We start from the raw sequence: 19064 nt of genomic DNA, 5'->3' as shown, positions 1-19064 counted from the left end.
AAAAACTAGCATAAACACATGTGCCAGTGAGGTTGCAGCTATGCTGTGTGAAGTTGTGTCACCTGGAGGAGGCCGAGACAGCACTGAAGGTATTCTATAGTACTCAAATATCTTTTTTGTACCTACTCAGTACATATGCTATGCTACTGGTACTATATATACAGCACATGAATTTAAAACGAATGCCCGTTTGAGAGAAGCCATTTAGGCATGTCTAGTTTGTTTAAAAAAATCACCAAATATATGTCTGACCTCTCCTGTAAACTTAGTGTACTTCAAATTCAAATTCAAATTGGATGCAGTGTAGTAATACTACCGTACAGCATATCTTTAGGTTTTAAAGTAGCTAATGTCACCATTTCTATGTAATCTATATTTTGCACACTTACTTATTCCTTTTCAGTGAATATGTTACAGTGCTAGTCAACACACTTTTCTACTCTGCTTGTTAAGTAATGATGTATAGATCTGCTGATAACAGTCTTTCTGGCTCTGTGACTTTCCTGCTTTCCCCGAGGCTCCTGTTTTTTCACCTGAATCAGTGTTGTGCCATTTGGGTTTTGAATAGGCATGTCAAAACTCTCTGTGTGTACTAATGGCATCCAGAGTCACAGTATTCCGGACACCAAGACTTCAAGGCTTGAGAAGTTAATGTAATGTAATGCTAATGTAATGTTATATATGGGATAATTTCACACTACATTAGACACTCAATGACTGACCCTCAATTATAGGTCCCAACTTTTAAAACACACTGTCTTTATTTACTGCCAAAGCTATAGCAGTGCTGGAGATTTGTTAAGTAAAACTTATAAAATATCACAGCATAGCAGCTTTAAACTTAACTAGCTAGTTAGCCTTCTGCTAACCTTCAACTTCATTTAACCTTTAAAATGTACTTTTTCGTGGTTAGCTCGGCTCCAAGCTTTAATGCCTGAATGAGCACACACTCTGGTCACTACAGAGAACATAAAATGAGTTCAGCTGTCATTATTAGGTCAGTTTTTATAAATTAAAACTAATAAGATTCCAGCCAAGCTCAGCTGTGCTAACTGGTAACAGATAGCACAGCTAAAACGTATTATCAATTAGCTTATTTGCCTGAAGGATATTTAAAGAAAGAGACATGACAGTCATCGGGTGAATCCTATGTAGGAAACACTTTTTAAAAAAAAAAACCTATTTCAAAAAAGGTCAGAAAACTTTTAAGTGACTCACTCGGTTTACTTTATACTCCACTACATTTATTCTCTTCTCTTTCACACATTTTTATGCATTTACATTCATCCATTTTGGTGCCATCAAAACTTTCCAAAGCAGAAAAAAACAAAAGTAATGTCAATGATGTCAATGCACACGGAGAGCAATGAATAACCTATTATTTATGTTAAATATATTGCAAATTTATCATGTGACCGATTTTACTGATAATAAAAAAAATTATGGTAATTCCTAAATGTCCATAAATTTAGCGAGCAGTAAAGGATTCTAGTCAGCTGAATTCAAGGTCTCTCTTTCTCTTGTGCAAGTGTGAAGTTGTTTAGAAGTCTATAATTTTCTGGCTTAGTTGTACTGCCACTGGCCCAAAACTCTGCTCATTCATCAAAATGTCTCTTTTAAACAACCCTCTCTGTCTTTCCCTCTCCGTCTCTCTTTCTCTCTCTTTGTGTTTTGTTCTCTCATCTTGTTTCTCTCCTGTCTGCTGCTCTTATTTTATTTTTTATTTTTTGGCTTAGTGTGTACTAATAAGAGTTTCTTAATTTTCGCATCAATGATGGTTTCTGATACCATTGTAAGAAAAACTTTAATTTCCTAAGCTGTTTTGATTGCAGTGTAGTTTTATATTCAAATATGAAGAACTAAAGGACGAAACTGAATACGTCATTCATTAAAAATAAATTTTTTGTCTGTTTTCAGCTTTTGGTAAAACTTTTTTTGTAATTGGACTAAATTAAACCGCGATGGCTTGATATCTTGCAGCACAGCTATCTAATATTAGTCACATAACAAGAATTTAATGTTTTTCTCATTCTCGCTGCAATTTTATTTATATATTTATTCATTTTGTCACACGAGTTAAATCTCGAACTATCTGTATTCTCTTTGCCTGTTTCCCTCTCTTCAGCTGTGGCAGGAATTTGTAATTATTTTTCCTTCGAAACTCATAAAACATGTTCGGCTTCAGCCCTTGTGACATAAACACATACACACACATATAAGTCTTGTCCTGTTTGTAATTATCAATCCATTGGGGGATTTGAGGATTTTCTCTGTAAAACTTAAAGGCTTGTTTTTCTGTTGAACAAAACCACATCAGAAAGCATGCGCACATAAGAAGGCACACACGCACGATGACACACACACAAAAACTTCATTGTCTTGCATGGAAATCATATGCAGAAGCTCACGCACTTAACCCACACACATTAACGCACACAGGCGCCACAAGAATCTCCAGGGAGTGGAAGCCACAGCGTTTGAAGATAAGGATTTTTCCTCTTCTTCTTCTTCTCCTTCTTCTTCTTCTTCTTCTTGTATGCCTGTTTGTATCTGCATGTGGCTCTTGGGCATATGAAATATGACATTTGAGGAATTTAACTTCACAAAACATGTTTGTCACAAATTGGCGCACTGCAGGAACTTATTCTTGCTTATCATTTTACTGTTGCACATGATGGATACACTCTCGTGTACAACAGCTCATACACACATTTTTAAGTGGAAAGTGCATTTTTCAGGTAAATAAAAGTTCAGTGATTAAAAACACATTGCATAGCTGATCATGATTCTTTAGAGATTGGGCTCAACACTAATTTTAGCGTTTCACTGAATTACCTAGAGTGAAATATATATAAAAACAAATGCGTAAAATTGATGGGCTGTTTCTTATGTGTGTGTTTGTGTGTGTTTTTATATGTTTTAAAGCTTGACGTGACATTGACAAAAGGCTGCTGTGATAGGCGATCAACTAAGCCTGGTACAAGGTACCATCCAGAAATCTCTTATCAGTATGAGTTAACACAAAGGGTGACCATAGTGAACAAATGTTCAATGACTAAAATTAGCAGACATAACCTTTAGCTTAACACTATTTAATTAGGCATGTTGCATAAAACTTTTTACTCTATATGATTCTTATAGCAAACATGATTAGTAGCTTTCTGAGAGAACAGGAATCTTCTGAAAACAAAAGTGGTAACAATTAAATGTTTATGTAAAATTTTAAAATATTGGGGTGTCCCCAGAAGAATAGTTTGTCTGCATCACCTGACATTATAGTGACAGGAAGATAATGCTCCCTTTTATAATTTTAATTTTGGTAAACTTAATGTCCTGCATTTATCTGAAGGTAACTGAAAACAGCATTGCAGCATACTGTAGCTGTGAACACACTCAAACACTCACAGCGTTGGCCTCTAGACACATAAAAACAATGTCCAATTGGCGTGCACATGTGTCAGTGTGAGTTTCCAAAACCATTTGTCAACCGTGTTCCATGTTTCCCCCCAAAAAATGACATCCGGAGCACCCCAGGGTTTTCGTCCATATAGTGGCATGAATACACAGTACACTCAACACGCACAAAAAAGAAACAAAAAGGTTTCCAAATGTAAATGAACACATATAAGTGTGTGTGTGTGTGTGTGTGTGTGTGTGCGTGTGTGTATAAGTTCTGCTCCAACTTATATAGCAGAAGCTGTAATTTCCAGCAAATAGGTGGCAAATTTCTTGCGGTAGGCCCCACCATAGCCTCTGATGTCAGTGGTTACGAATTTGGGAGCAGTAATTTTGCAGAGACTTGTCAGTGCCAGCTTTTTGTCACTTTTTTTCAGTGGAAATTTATAGATTTGGTTTCTAAACCAGGTGCTGGGATCCATGTCCATGTAGCTTGCCTTTAATAAATAACTTCTAGGCATATAGATTCTCTTATCCACAATAATTTCTGATAGAATAATATTATTAACAGGAAACACATCCAGTAAATAAAAAGGTAAAGTAAACAGTCTGCTACCTTAATCTGAAACTCTTCTCCTTCTTAGACAGAAATATTATTCCTTTTGCATAGTCAGTGGCTCTACATGGGTCACAGGGTGATACTGCAAAGTCTCTACATGACACAAGTGCCTTTACAATTTAATGAGACTGAGCCCCACGGTGAGAGACCACATTTGCTCATCTAAGCTCTAATGCTGAGAACTGAAACTCTTTCTCAAATGATTTCTTCACTGGCTGAGTCAGCTCACTATTGATAGAACAGAAAGCTCCTGTTTGTATATATACAGTATATATTAACAGCTGTTAAATCAGTGTTTTCATTTCACCCTGAGCCAGTGGGACATTATGGCACTGAATCTAAAAGATGCATGCATGTGGCACTTAAATCACTGTCTAAATGGAGGAGCCAGGAAAAAAAACACCATCTACCAGTATACACTCACCAGACTTCATTAGGTACATGTTGCTAGTAGTGGGTTGGACTCCCTTTTTATCTTCAAAAAGGCCTTAATTCTTCATGGCATAGATTCAGCGGGGTCCAGGAAACATTCCTCAGAGATTTCAGTGCATATTGATGTGATAGTGTCACTTAGTTGCTGCAGTTTTGTCAGCTGCACATTCATTATGTAAATCTCCCGTTCCACCATATCCCAAAGGTGCTGTATTGGACTGAGATCTGGTGACTGTGGAGGATATCTGAATACAGTCATTGGCATTTTCAAGTAACCGGTTTGAGAAAATTTGAGCTTTGTGACACGGTGCTTTATCCTGCTTGAAGCAGCCAGCACAAAATGGATACACTGTTGTCATAAAGGGATGGAAATGTTCAGCAACAATTCTGTTAGGCTGTACTCTTTCAATAATATTCACTTGGTAGAAAGTAGGCAAGAACATATCACAAAGTTACATCATCACCACCTGTCTCTATCCGTCACAGTAAGGCCTGTGACCTCTAAACATACTATCAGCACTTAGATGTGTTGTGTTGTGCACATTGTTGACATATTCGTCAAGACATCCTAAAAAAAAGTCTTCTACAAGAACTGAAACAAGATTACTAGAATGAAGTAAAATTAAAAGAGGAACCCAAAAATCCAACTGAACTGAAATTTCAGACAATCTGAATAATAATAATAAAAAACCCAAACTGAGATATACTTGAAGAATTCAAAACTACAAAGACAAAGAAAACCCAAGAACCTTGGTAAATATATACACATATATTTATTATAATATAGTATTTGTTTACTTTGCCGCTCAGTGCACTCTCTGTCCTGTTTATTTCTAAGACAATCTATCCTATTAGAGTTTTATATATTACTTGATATTTACATTGCTTTCTGTTTATTACAACATAACATTAATATTGCTGAAAGGGGTGGCATTATAAGCATTTGACCAATTACAAATAGATAAACCTTACAATATTAGAAAAAAATATATTAAACATGTTACAGACTAAAAGCAACACAGCTCTGTGAGTGTGCATTAGAGCTGAAAAGCACTGTATGAATGTGTAAGGGCTTTAAATGTTTTGTTCAGTAAGACTGAAGAAGAGTTACTATATTAATAAAGTTAAGCCTATGTGAAGCCAGAAGGGAAAGCTGTCAAAAGTGCCAACTCTGAAAGTTAACAGACTTGTTAGTTTGACAGCTCTATCATTAAGACTGATGGATTATAATCGAGAATTTGATTAATGTTTAAATACAAATACTTTAAATCCAATGCTAATCAAAGACTAAAATGAATTCTTAAATGTGAGGAAGACAGTATTAGATTTTATTCTTTCAGTTTCTTTCAATTTCTGTGGTGTTTAACTGTCTGAGGACATGCAAAGAATAAATACAATCAAGGCTCAGACTGGGCTACATGCAAGTACAAACAGGTGCTCTTTTTATGGTCTTGTATTCAAACTTATAAAACAATAAAATTGTTGAAATATTGTTTACAGTCAGCAGGGGGGGAAATCAAGGAATAAAGCTGTGTACAATTGAATTTAGTTTTATTTATATAGCCCCAATTCAGAACAACAACTGCCTCGTGGTGCTGTGCACTGAAAGGTAAAGACCCTACAATATTAGAAAGAAACTTGGTGACATTAGGAAGGAAAAACTCAGTTTTAACAGTAAGAATCCTGCAGAAACCAAGGTCGGGTAGGGGCAGCCATCTGCCACAACCAGTTGAGGTGAGACCAAAGGGAAGAGAGAAAAGAGAGAACAAGAGAGAAAGACAGGACAAAATGCAAACTATAGGAGAGACAGACAATATTAGTATTTAAAGAGAGATGAGTCAAGAAGAAACTCTCAGAGCAGCAATACTGAAGCATTAATGGTGAAATTTGTCTATTGGTTAACATTCATTAGTCATTACTAGTTAAAGGTAAAGAATTAGTTGGCTCAATGAGAAACTTGGGGTTGTTCCTGTTTTCTTCAATCAGTGACCAATCATGTGATTGACAGAAGCCTTTTTTATAGAGTAACAAACTCTATTAAAATGGCCAAATGTAGATGGAAATGAATATGGAAGTATATCATATAAGAATCTGTATTCATAATAAAACACAAAGACTTTAGATACTGTTTTTGATCTTCATACCTGTTGATCCATAATTTGCTCCCTAGCAGGTTTGGCCTACAGCACAAGTTGCCATGAAGATGTACCTCAGTAACAAGTGTACCCTGAATAAGATGAAATCCTGCTTCGCAGTGCAGGCCTCAGGTTATGTTTTCAGCTTTACTGTGATGATCTAGCTTGACGTACCTCACTAACACATTAGTCTTGCTTCACAGTACACCCTTTAACTTTTACCAATTACAAAAACACATTTAAAAAAAAAATCCAGTGACCCATTTTTACTTTATATAGACATTTCTTTTTTATTCATATTTATATTTCATAATCATCTGCTGGAACTTGCCTTTGGCAGTGAGCATTAACTTGGGTGCAAATAAGTACCTTGGACAGCTCCTTTGATGCTGAGAGCAATAATATAAAGGTCTTGGTTAGCACCATGATTAAAAAAAAAAAAGACAAATAGTTGTATTGAAAATACGCCGAATTGCTCTCATAACACTGGCATCTGACTGGCAGAATTTTTCATCTGAGGTACAAATAAGACTTCTGCTACAGGACTCTATAACAGACTTGTTAAAATGGAGATTTGTTGCACGTCTGCACTGCAAAGTGAAAAAGGGATTTGTGACATCCAAAATGAAAGGTGCCACAGCCAGACAAACACCTCAGCAGATGTGAAGCTTGTCACACTTTAAAGGCAGATTAGCAGTGCGCTGGTTCCCCTGGATTTTAAAAATATCAAATACACGAGTGAACTACCAATTAAATATGAGAACATAGCAATCCCATTTTCCTCCATCTCTCTTTTGCACCTACATTTCTCTCTCGCCATTTCTCTGCCCTTTAGTGTCAGTTCTCTGTTCTGGCATTTACGAGACAAATGCTAGTGTGTCACACCTTGTCACTCATACCGCACACACTCGCACACTCACACACACGCATGCAGGGCTAAATGCTAGCGTGTCAGCAGGCCTGTCAAATCGAGTGTCATTGTGCATGGACCTCGCGACTTGGCAGGACACACATACACAGGCGTCGACGCAAATCGCATAGAAACATGCAGGGAAGCACAGCCGGACACAGTGAGAGGGGGAAATTAACAATATGCAAACAAGTAGCCCACCACGAGTTGTTGACACCTAAACAATGGAAACACAATTATTCTTGCACACACATGCACACACATACGCAAACACAGATACTAAACAACAGCAGGCTTCAAAGGCTGGGTAGAAGTGAGACAAAGATTAAATTCCCCTGGCATTTGGGACCAGAAGCAGATGGTGACAGAACCTGGCAGCAGAAGCACTTTGGTACAAGAGTGATATATGGACACTCTCTGCTATTACTTTATTCTAGACAGTTTTAACCATTACGCTTTGAGTAATCGTTGCCCTACTTTTTTCAGTATTTTATTTGTGGTTGCTCTTCAGTTTTTCTTCTTGAGTTTTTGAAAAGGACCGCAAATGTGCTGTTTAGCTCTTTTGCCACACTTCACATTGCTGCAGACTGTTTTGCAAACTATAATTGTAGCTGTACTTTAAATGAATGCTTCAAAGGCTGTGCAGAAAATGAGACAAAGGTTTAATTCCTCTGGCATGTGAGGCCAGAAGCAGATGACAGACAGTCATTAAATTACACACATTTCAATTTAGAGTGTGGCAAATGGAAATTCAGAAATCAGGTATTCCACACCATGTGCACCTTTAAAAAGATCTACAGAACATGTAGTTAAAAAGTTCAAGTTCAGAAACAAAAACAAGAAGCTGAAGCCCCTCCCACCGTCTAGAAGGCAGCTCTGGCCTATTCTTGCTGACAGCTGGCTTACACGGGAGGGTCGTCTGCTAATGCAGTTCACCTGTGCATCAGGCTATAAAAAGCTGGCCCAGATAAGTGGCTCATGGGTTCTCTCTTCCATTGGCTTAACAGCAACCCTGTTTGGTGTTTGTGTTTTGTTAGTTTATTCTTCCGTTGTAAAGCCCATGTATGAGCTTTCTTGTTGTCACATTTAAAAAGGGAGCCTGAGCTGGTTTGTGACAGTCTTCAAAGATATTAGACTAAAGCTTCTAAGAAGAAAAACATCTGCAGATATACATGCTATATTATGGCTAGATGAAAGCCAAGGATCAAAATTCATTGGTCTTGGGAGAGAAAAAAGACGAAAAGTTGTTGCTGTTGTATTGACTTCTTTTGACTTTCTCCCTTCCTCCACTCACCTTTGAAGTAGGTAAAGCTCGTCCAGAAAACCCTACACAGCTTCTGCACGATTTGAAAACTGGCAGCAGTAAGTCTGTTTACACTGTCTTTTTGTTCGAAAACAGGTCTGGCTTGATTGCATTTGAAGCACTACTGCATCAGCAAAGAATAGAGACTGAATAGTGAATACTAACCAGGAGCATTTCACTCAAGCTGCAGTCCTTCTCTTGCACTGTCAGCTGTCTGCTGAATACCGTCTTTGTCAATGATTAAAAACTGGTCACCATGTTTTATTTAACATGCAGTATTGCAAATGCCCCTTCTTTTGGCACTCTAATTAAATCACCCTGATATTAGTCTGCAGTATTTTTACACCAGGCAGAACAAGATGTCAACACGGATATGTGTTAACGTTTTGATTTTACAAACAGCTTCAGGAGCCAAACTTTTAATTTTACAAACACGTCCACTGCTTTTTTTGGGGGGGGGGCCTCAGCCCTCTCCCTCATTCTCTCCCTTTGTCTCTATCTCTCTCGGGAAGCTGAAGTTGACAAGTGGAAGACAAATTGGGCCATCACCACTCTAAACGGAGAACCCACTTTAAGTTGGCATAGAGGTTATAGCACCCACACACCAAAGACACACACATGGAGGCACACGCACACAGATCAGAGTGTCATCAGTTGGCATATGCAATCTGACAGCCTTCAGGGAAGGAGAGAGAGAGAGACATGCAGGGGGACATGGAGAGAGACAAATGCAGCACTGTACAGTATGTGTGTGCCGAGAGTCACAGCCAGTCATCTAATAAACTAACTCTAACAACACACAAAAAGAAACTTTTACGCTTCTTCTCTTTCACTGTCTCCAGTTCTCTCTAGACTTTAGGGCAGCTCTTATATAATAATGTATTATTCATATGAAGAACTCTGGGTGTGATGGTGTGTGTGCGTGTGTAGATATGATAATGTGAGAGGAAGACAGGATATGTAAGCTGGTGCACATATTGGCAAAAGCAAGTACAGTGTATGTTGGCGTTTCTGTGTGTGCATGTGTACGTGTGGGTACTTGTAGGGTGACGCTACATTTAGAGGCAAGCGGCAGGTAAATTGAGGTCAGGTGAAGTCAAAAGAAAAAAACAGAAAAGTCAGGCACCTACCAAACACACACACACACCCATGGTCACACACGCAGAGAGCTGTAAATCTATAATTATAAACAGCGGTTGGCTTAGTTCATTGGCTCAGCATATTTTGGAGTACAGAGTCAGAAGAGCACTCTCCATCACCTTTGAAAGTTTGTGTATATATTTTATTCTTTTTACTGTGTGCATGTGCTCGGCATGTTGGAGTGAAAAACATCATGGGAGGTCAAAGAAGAGAAAAGAATTTGCAACAGTAAATGTCAATTTTTGAATTGCAAAAAGACGAAAGCTGAAAAAAGACAATAACACTAAATTTTAGCATATTCTTTAATAATTCTTGTTATGAAGTGCACTTTAGAAGCCATTTTGGAGCAGTCAAATGCCAGAAAAAGATCAATTTTTATAAGTGTTTTGTCATTTGAGCACAAAATGCAGTTTAATCAGAACCACTTTGTTTTGGTGGCATGGCTCTGTTAGGGGACATGAACTCCTTGTGAAAGGAGGCGCTGGGCTGGAAGTGGATTGCAAAGCAGCTTAATTGGGAACTCGAAATTGCCCATAGGTGTGAATGTGAGTGCAAATGGTTGTCTGTGTCTATTTGTTAGCTATGCTACAGACTGGCAACCTGTCCAGGGTGCACCCTGCCTCTGGCCCTAAGACAGCTGGGAAAGGTTCTTGGTATTTTGCTTGACGCACTAATGCCTATTTGTGACACTGGGCACACTAACAATCAACTTATCTTATAGTAATTTATTAACTTGTGTTGTTTATGTTTTTGTTAGCTCATTACCTTATATAGACAATTATAGTATAGACAATTTTATTTTAATTTTAAATGTGAAAATATAACAGCATTACACAGGGGTGTGTGTAGAGGGGGGTACGAGATGGCACCAGCCCCTGATCTCATTTGAGTAGCGGGCTCTTAATCTTAAAATGATCAACACTGTCGTATGAGAGGATGAAAGGAGTAGTCAGAGTATGTGCTGCCTTCTGCTTTTATACCACTATATGTTGGATGCCAATATTTTATTTTGTAACCCATACCAATTAATTTAAAGCTTTAGTTTCTTGTTATTGTTCTGATTAATTGCATTATTATAGCTCAAGCTACCCAGCAATATATAAGTAATTAAAATTGTCAACAGCTGGTGCATCAAAGTATTTGTACATCAATGAACCGACAATTTTTATACAATAATATTCATGTAGTACTGTATATTTCACTCAAATGTGTGTACATAATTCTGCTTACTTTTGATCCTTCAAATATATTTTCATTATAAGTATATAACTATACTATATAACTATTATACAACTGGTGCACTATGAATTACCTATTATTTAATAATTCATTAATTAATTTGTGACCATTAAGTCACTTAAGTATTATTATATCTTAAATGCCTAAATACTTTTTTTTTTACACAAAAACAGTTATTCAACACAAAATTATATTTAAATTCTTCTGCTGCTCCACTTCAGTAAGAGAATCAGTAATAGAGCTGCAGTATGAATATTAAGTCCAATGCTTTTATACCAATTTTTTTATTTATTTTAATTCTGATGAAATGTTCTGGTTCCAGAATATAACAAAGCACCCCTGCTTTGTTATTAGAATTACATGCCAGCCCATTTTAAAAGATCCTGGTCTGTCAGTCACTGTAGTACTTGGCTTTGATGTGCCCGACAGAACGACTGAGGATGGCCCATGCACCAAAAGGAACGCCATCTCCTCTGTAGCTTTTTGACCACGGTCTGCACAAATAAGCACATGCTTGTACTGTCATTCATGCACAAGTGCATAAGTGGTCCTTTCAGAGCAGACAAAATCATAAATAGTCACATTTCATATCTTGTTAAAACGCTGGTGGTCATTTCCTGCTTCCATCATTCATCATGTATGTTTTGTTTTTTTCCTCTATTTATTTCAGTTTTTCCTCTTTTTTTTCCAAATATCTGAATATATTAAAAAAACACACACACACAGGCAGTGATTGCCTTAAAGTACCGTGTAAGCATTAAGTGCAGTTTTAGGGCATAATGACATCATTGCTTCCATTTACTAATATCGTATGTTTTCCATGGGTCACATGTGAAAAGTTTATGACTTTTTTTTCTATCAGCTTTTTTTCACTTACTGTCACGGTTGGTGCTGGGTGAGTAACTGCAATAATCTTGAGTCCTGTAACGCAGAGATTCAAAGATTGAATGGGAGGGATGAAAAGTCCTAACAGCCATGATAAACACTGAGAGGAAAAGATTGGATGGAGATATAAGGGCATCGACCGACACTTAAGCTTCAACGGGACAAATAAACACTCCTCAGTGGCAATCGTGAAGCTGGGCAGTAGAGGTGGGAACGGGGGAGTTTACAAGATAAAACACCACCAAAGATGGTGAGAGCAGAGGAGAGCCTGCTTGATGATTCCATGAGAGCGAGATGGATCAGTGTTTTAAAAGCAGTAGCAGAGACACACAGCCGTGGCAAAATATGCGGGTGTGATTGTGTTGCCGACCATAAACCTGTGAGACAACTGTTGTTATTGAGCTGTCACCGCAGAGGTAAACTCAGTACCACAAAGTGTGTACATGTGCAGGAAAAATCAAAATAAACCTCAGCATTTGGAACATTCAAACCCATACTGCTGACTTTCCACACCACTAAAAAGAAGAACAGGGTAAGAGTGGCATACATCAGCTGATGTGTCACCGCTTAACAGAAAACAGACCTTGACAGAAAGGACTTCTTTTGCTGTTCTTATCTCCCCTCCACGCCTCCTCCTCATGCCAACCCCCTGTCATGTCTTGTAGCATACACGAGGATATTATTTAGAGGCTGCTGAAACTATTACAGTTGTTAAATTCATTGCTGGACTCTAAACTTTCAACTCTACCCAAGAAAAGTATAGAAATTGTAAACCTGTTATATGGAATATGAATCCTGCTGTTCCCCTCAGTCGAAGGCTCACGTGCAATTTTACTTTGTACTGACCTTTCCACACACGTTCATAAAGAAAATGTAACTTTGTTATTATAGTAAAAGGTCAATGTGAATGGATTGCACATGCTTTATGACTGTGGAGTGCATGCACACCTGTGAGTGTGCACATGAGATTGCCCACATAGATTCTGGGTCACTGCAAACAGCCTCATAAATCGTTTTGTTGCGTTTCGTAACTTTTTTCTCTGATGTGAGTAAATGATTGTGAGGTTCAGGTTTAGACCTGTAATTGTCACGGAAAAGAGGGACCCAGGCGCGGTTCTTGCTCACAGAAACACAGTGCGTTTATTTACAGTGAAACAGACAAGTCCAACAATCCATTCAAAAGTGCAATTTTCCAATCGTGCTCGTCCCTTGCTCCCAGTGCGTTCCGTGTAGTAACTCCCTTAGTGTGTGTGCTCCCCAACTCGCTTCTCCGCTCGCCCCTCCTGGAGGAAGAAGGAAAATCCAGCGTTAGCCACACGCTAGCCGAATAACACACTCACACTGCTCGCACAGACTATACCAGTTCGGAGTAATAATCCCACGTCGACTGTCGCCGTGAGTCCAGGTTAAATACCCCTTTCTAGCCTGGAGGAATGATTACCAACCACTGGTCAGGTAATCAGCTGCAGGTGGGCCGGCAACAGCGAAGAGGGACTCCCAATGACGACAGTCGCCAGGACACGCCTCTCCCACGGCGCGCACTTCCGTAAACAACCCCGAGGGCCAGGGAGGGAGAAGCAAACACATATACAGAAAACATAAACACAAGCAGGGTCGTCCGGAAAGGGCCGTCCGACCGTGACAGTACCCCCCCTCTAATGGGAGCCTCCGGGCGACCTGGCAAACTTGTCCGGATGCCGGCGGCGGAATTCTCTCACCATGCGATGATCGAGAATGGCAGACCGCGGCACCCAAGAACGTTCTTCCGGACCGTACCCCTCCCAATCCACCAAAAACTGAAAGCCCCTACCGCGGCGCCGGGCATCCATTATGCGAGTAATGGAATACGCCGGGGCGCCGTCGATAATCCGGGCGGGTGGCGGGGGCCCAGGGGGCGGGCACAAAGGGCTGGTCCGGACGGGCCTAACCTGAGAAACATGGAAGACGTTATGTACCTTCATAGCAGGCGGAAGGGCCAGCCGGACCGTCACCGGGTTCAGGACCTCCTGGATGGCAAAGGGGCCAAGAGACCGAGGGGCCAGTTTCTTGGACTCAGTCCGAAGAGGGATGTGCTTGCTGGAGAGCCACACCCGCTGGCCGACCTGATAATCCGGAGCAGGAGTGCGACGGCGATCCGCCAATGCCTTGTTCCGCTCGGCCGTTCTCAGGAGTGCTGCGCGCGTGGCCCGCCAGACCCGACGACAGCGCCTAAGGTGGTGCTGGACCGAGGGAACCGCCAGCTCTCCCTCAGAGATGGAGAGGAGAGGGGGTTGATACCCCAGCGACGCCTCGAAGGGCGAGAGTCCAGTCGCTGATGACATGCTGGCGTTGTGGGCATACTCCACCCAGGCCAACTGCTCGCTCCAGGTCGCTTGGTTCGAGGATGCGACGCAACGCAACATGGCCTCCAGCTCCTGATTGGCCCTTTCGGTCTGACCATTAGTTTGGGGGTGGAACCCGGAGGACAAACTGACCTGAGCTCCCAATTCTGCACAGAACTCCTTCCAAACCCGCGAGGTGAACTGAGGGCTACGGTCGGAAACGATGTCCTGGGGTATGCCGTGGAGCCGAAACACATGCTGCGTCAGTAACTGGGCCGTCTCCAAGGCAGAAGGGAGCTTGGGCAGAGCAATGAAGTGGGCAGCCTTGGAAAAACGGTCAATAATGGTTAGAATGGAGGTGTTACCTGCAGAGGGAGGCAAGCCGGTGACGAAGTCCAGGGCGATGTGCGACCATGGGCGTTTTGGAGTGGGTAACGGTCGCAGGAGGCCAGAAGCAGGCGAGTTGGTGGTTTTGTTCCGTGCGCACACCGGGCATGCCGCAACATAGTTCTGGACATCGAGAACAAGAGAGGGCCACCAAAACAAACGTCGTAGAAAGGAGACAGTGCGATTTTTACCTGGGTGGCACGAAAACTTGGCAGTATGTGCCCAGTGAATGACCTGACTACGCGCTGTGGCCGGAACATATAGTCTCCCTTTCGGGCCCGTGCCAGGGTCGGGCTCCTGTCGCTGGGCGTCCCTGACCACCTTTTCAATCTCCCATGTTAGTGCACCCACAATGCAGGTGGGGGGCAGGATGGGTTTTTCCTTCTCGTCCTCATCGGTCACGGGTGCGAACTGGCGCGACAACGCGTCTGGCTTAGTGTTCCTAGAACCGGGCCTGTAAGTAATGGAGAAGTGAAAACGAGTAAAAAATAAGGCCCACCTGGCTTGTCGGGCGTTGAGGCGCTTGGCTGCCTGGAGATACGCCAGATTTTTGTGGTCCGTCCACACCACGAAAGGCTGCTCAGTGCCCTCCAGCCAATGTCGCCATTCCTCAAGGGCCCACTTGATGGCGAGCAACTCCCGGTCGCCCACGTCGTAATTTCTCTCGGCCTGAGACAACCTGCGGGAGAAGAACGCACAGGGATGCAACTTTCCGTCGATCCATTGGGAGAGAACCGCCCCCACGCCCGAATCGGACGCGTCCACCTCGACGACGAAAGGCCGGCCGAGGTCCGCCTGGACGAGGACCGGAGCCGAGGAAAACAGGTGCTTGAGCCGATCAAACGCTTGCTGGGCTGCGGAGGCCCACTGGAAAGACAACTTAGGAGAAGTTAGGTTGGTTAGAGGAAGGGCTACCTTGCTGAAATCCCTGATAAAGCGGCGGTAGAAATTGGCGAAGCCCAGGAACCTCTGCACCTCCTTGCGGGTCTTGGGAATAGGCCATTCCACTACGGCTTTGACTTTGGCCTGGTCAGCTCGCAAACGCCCCTGTTCCACAATGAAACCCAGAAAAGAAACAGTTTCCACATGGAACTCACATTTCTCCGCTTTCACAAAAAGGCGTAGAACCAGACGTACATGGTTGATGTGCTCAGTCTGCGACCTGGAAAAAATCAGAATGTCATCCAGATACACGAAGACAAAATGGTTAATAAAGTCCCTGAGCACATCATTAATCAGGGCCTGGAAGACCGCGGGGGCGTTAGTGAGACCGAAGGGCATCACTAAGTATTCGAAGTGCCCCAGGTGGGTGTTGAAAGCCGTCTTCCACTCGTCACCCTTGCGGATGCGAACCAGATGATAGGCACTCCGAAGATCCAGTTTGGTGAACAGGACTGCCCCCTGTAATAGTTCGAATGCCGAGGCCAGCAGGGGGAGTGGATATTTATTCCTAACAGTGATCTTGTTCAGCCCTCGAAAGTCAATGCAGGGACGCAGGCTCTTATCTTTCTTCTTTACAAAGAAGAATCCTGCTGCTAAAGGCGAAGTAGATGGGCGAATAATACCTGCGACCAGAGACTCCGTTATGTAGCATTCCATGGCCTCGCGTTCCGGTTTAGACAGACTGTAGAGCCGACTAGCTGGCAGGGGAGCGCCTGGGAGTAGGTCGATTCCACAGTCGTAAGGCCGATGTGGAGGCAAAGACAACGCCTTACTTTTGCTGAATACCTGGCCGAGGTCGTGGTAGTCAGCGGGCACCAAGGAAAGGTCGGGGGGTGAGGAGCTTTTCGCAGAGGCGGTCCCAGGATTGTCCGGGACAGCGGCAAGTAAACATTGTTCATGAGACCGCGTGCTCCAGCCAGTTACACACCCTTTGGCCCAGTCGATTTGGGGGTTGTGATGTTGGAGCCAAGGAAATCCCAGTACCAGTGGGGTGTGGGGGGCTTTGAATACCAACAAACTGATTTTCTCAGAGTGATTTCCCGAAATAATGAGTGTAACCTCCTGAGTGCGATGTGTGACGGAGGCTAGATGGCCGCCATTTAAGGCTGAGACCTTCAGGACCTCTGGAAGGGGAAGTAGGGGCAGGCCTAAGATGTTGGCTAACTCCTCGTCTAGGAAATTTTGTTCAGAACCAGAGTCAATGAGTGCGCAGCAGGAGTGAGTGAGGGAGTGAGACATTAATTTAGCAGGGCAGCTGAGGTGAGGGAACACTTTTGTTGTGGCGCCCGCCAGTATCCCCACAATTACTGACGGGCCGACTCTTTTACTCGGTCTGGGCAGGAGTCAACAAAATGTCCTCTTTTTCCACAAAGAAAGCACTCACCAGTCCGTTGTTTGCGCCCCAGTCTAGAGGAGGAAAGCTTGGCTCCGCCGAGCTGCATGGGTTGCTCTTCATCCCCGTGTTGCTCCTCCTCCTCACTTCTCCACATCAGAGTAGGAAGGTCCCTAGATGTACCCGTGCCCCCAGCAGGCCGCCGACCATCCCCGGCTCTTCTGCCGAACTCCCGCATGTGGTCGTCTAAGTTAATACACATATTGATTAGAGCAGACAAAGCTTTAGGCAGTTCCTTGGTTGCTAACTCACGCTTAATATTCTCATTAAGGCTGTTGAGGAAGGCTCCACGCAGTGCTTTCTCCTCCCAGCCCGACTCCTCCGCCAGGATCCAGAACTCCACGGAAAAGTCAGCAACACTCCTCCTACCTTGCTTCAGAGAAAACATGCGATGACCTGCAGCATCCGAGCTAGCGCCTTTATCAAACACACAGCGAAACTTGCTGAGAAAGACGTCATATGACACAGAGGGCTGGGTATTTAAAACTGCCTGAGCCCATTGAAGCGCCCGCCCAGTCATAAGTTGCACCAAATAAGCGATTTTAGTAGAATCAGAGGCAAAGGCACAAGGTTGCTGTCTAAACACAAGAGAGCATTGCGTCAAAAAACCCCGGCTCCTCCCCAACTCGCCATCAAATTTTTCGGGTGCGGGGAGTGAGTACTCCCGCTGCCGCGGTGGAGGTGAAGGAGGAAGCGGACAGGCTGCCGCGGCTTCCAGCGAAGGGGCGGGCTGCGTTGGAGCCGTATTAGGTGAGGAAATCAACATACCTTTAAGCTCTGTCATGGCTTGCAGAAGCGCGGTTTGTTCCTTTGAAACGTGCTTCAGCATTTCCTCGTGTCGCTCCAAAACCTCCGCTTGGATAGACAGCTGGCGTGAAGCAGAATCCGCTGGGTCCATGGTGGTGGGATTATTCTGTCACGGAAAAGAGGGACCCAGGCGCGGTTCTTGCTCACAGAAACACAGTGCGTTTATTTACAGTGAAACAGACAAGTCCAACAATCCATTCAAAAGTGCAATTTTCCAATCGTGCTCGTCCCTTGCTCCCAGTGCGTTCCGTGTAGTAACTCCCTTAGTGTGTGTGCTCCCCAACTCGCTTCTCCGCTCGCCCCTCCTGGAGGAAGAAGGAAAATCCAGCGTTAGCCACACGCTAGCCGAATAACACACTCACACTGCTCGCACAGACTATACCAGTTCGGAGTAATAATCCCACGTCGACTGTCGCCGTGAGTCCAGGTTAAATACCCCTTTCTAGCCTGGAGGAATGATTACCAACCACTGGTCAGGTAATCAGCTGCAGGTGGGCCGGCAACAGCGAAGAGGGACTCCCAATGACGACAGTCGCCAGGACACGCCTCTCCCACGGCGCGCACTTCCGTAAACAACCCCGAGGGCCAGGGAGGGAGAAGCAAACACATATACAGAAAACATAAACACAAGCAGGGTCGTCCGGAAAGGGCCGTCCGACCGTGACAGTAATTGCACTGCTCCTGAGAAAAATAATGTCTCGATGCAGGTAAAAAGAATCAGAAATACATCAAACACCACTGATATCTCTTCATTTTTTAGTGCACTAAATGTGTGTATACTGAGCACCTCTCTCTCTCTTTGACACATGCCGATGCTGTAATATATATCGGGGGAATTTCCACAGTCACAAACACAAGGACTTGCACACAGTGTCTCGTACACACACATACACACACACACACAGACACGCACACACTGCTAAAACAGCATTTTTGTCCATAAAGTCTATTTCCATGGTTAAGTTGTGATGAATGGGACTCAGTTGAAGTCAATGAGATAGCGCAGCGCCATAATTCAATTCAAAACACACAGCCACGCACACGCAGACACACACACAGCGGGTACCATAATTCAACACTTATGCATATACACACTAAGAGACACGCACTCACATTTGTGCACAGAGTCAATGAGACCGCAGTGTACCATAATTC

At 42.9% G+C, this 19064-nt stretch overlaps 1 protein-coding gene across 2 annotated transcripts; it reads right to left on the bottom strand.

The window, feature by feature from the left end:
* Window positions 1-13164: 13164 nt before the first annotated feature.
* On the bottom strand, window positions 13165-18557 carry LOC146549236 (uncharacterized). 2 transcript variants are annotated; one of them, XM_085263278.1, is made up of 3 exons: window positions 17871-18557; window positions 17094-17471; window positions 13165-13342 (listed from the first exon to the last, which is right to left on the bottom strand). In XM_085263278.1, exons 1-3 carry the CDS (start codon window positions 17998-18000, stop codon window positions 13236-13238), a joined length of 615 nt encoding a protein of 204 aa, XP_085119404.1. In that variant the 5' UTR covers window positions 18001-18557; the 3' UTR covers window positions 13165-13235. The 2 variants fall into 2 exon arrangements, with proteins under 2 accessions (XP_085119404.1, XP_085119403.1); XM_085263277.1 differs by having other exon boundaries at window positions 17094-18214; window positions 18292-18557.
* Between the last annotated feature and the right edge of the window lie 507 nt (window positions 18558-19064).

This window comes from Mchenga conophoros, linkage group LG22, assembly GCF_057382185.1.
Source record: "Mchenga conophoros isolate Kocher_MC1m ecotype Shallow Benthic linkage group LG22, M_conophoros_male_GT1.1, whole genome shotgun sequence".
In the NCBI taxonomy this organism is placed as follows: Eukaryota; Metazoa; Chordata; class Actinopteri; order Cichliformes; family Cichlidae; genus Mchenga; species Mchenga conophoros.
Note: the sequence above shows the minus strand (reverse complement) of the source record. Positions and strands in the feature narration are given on the sequence as shown.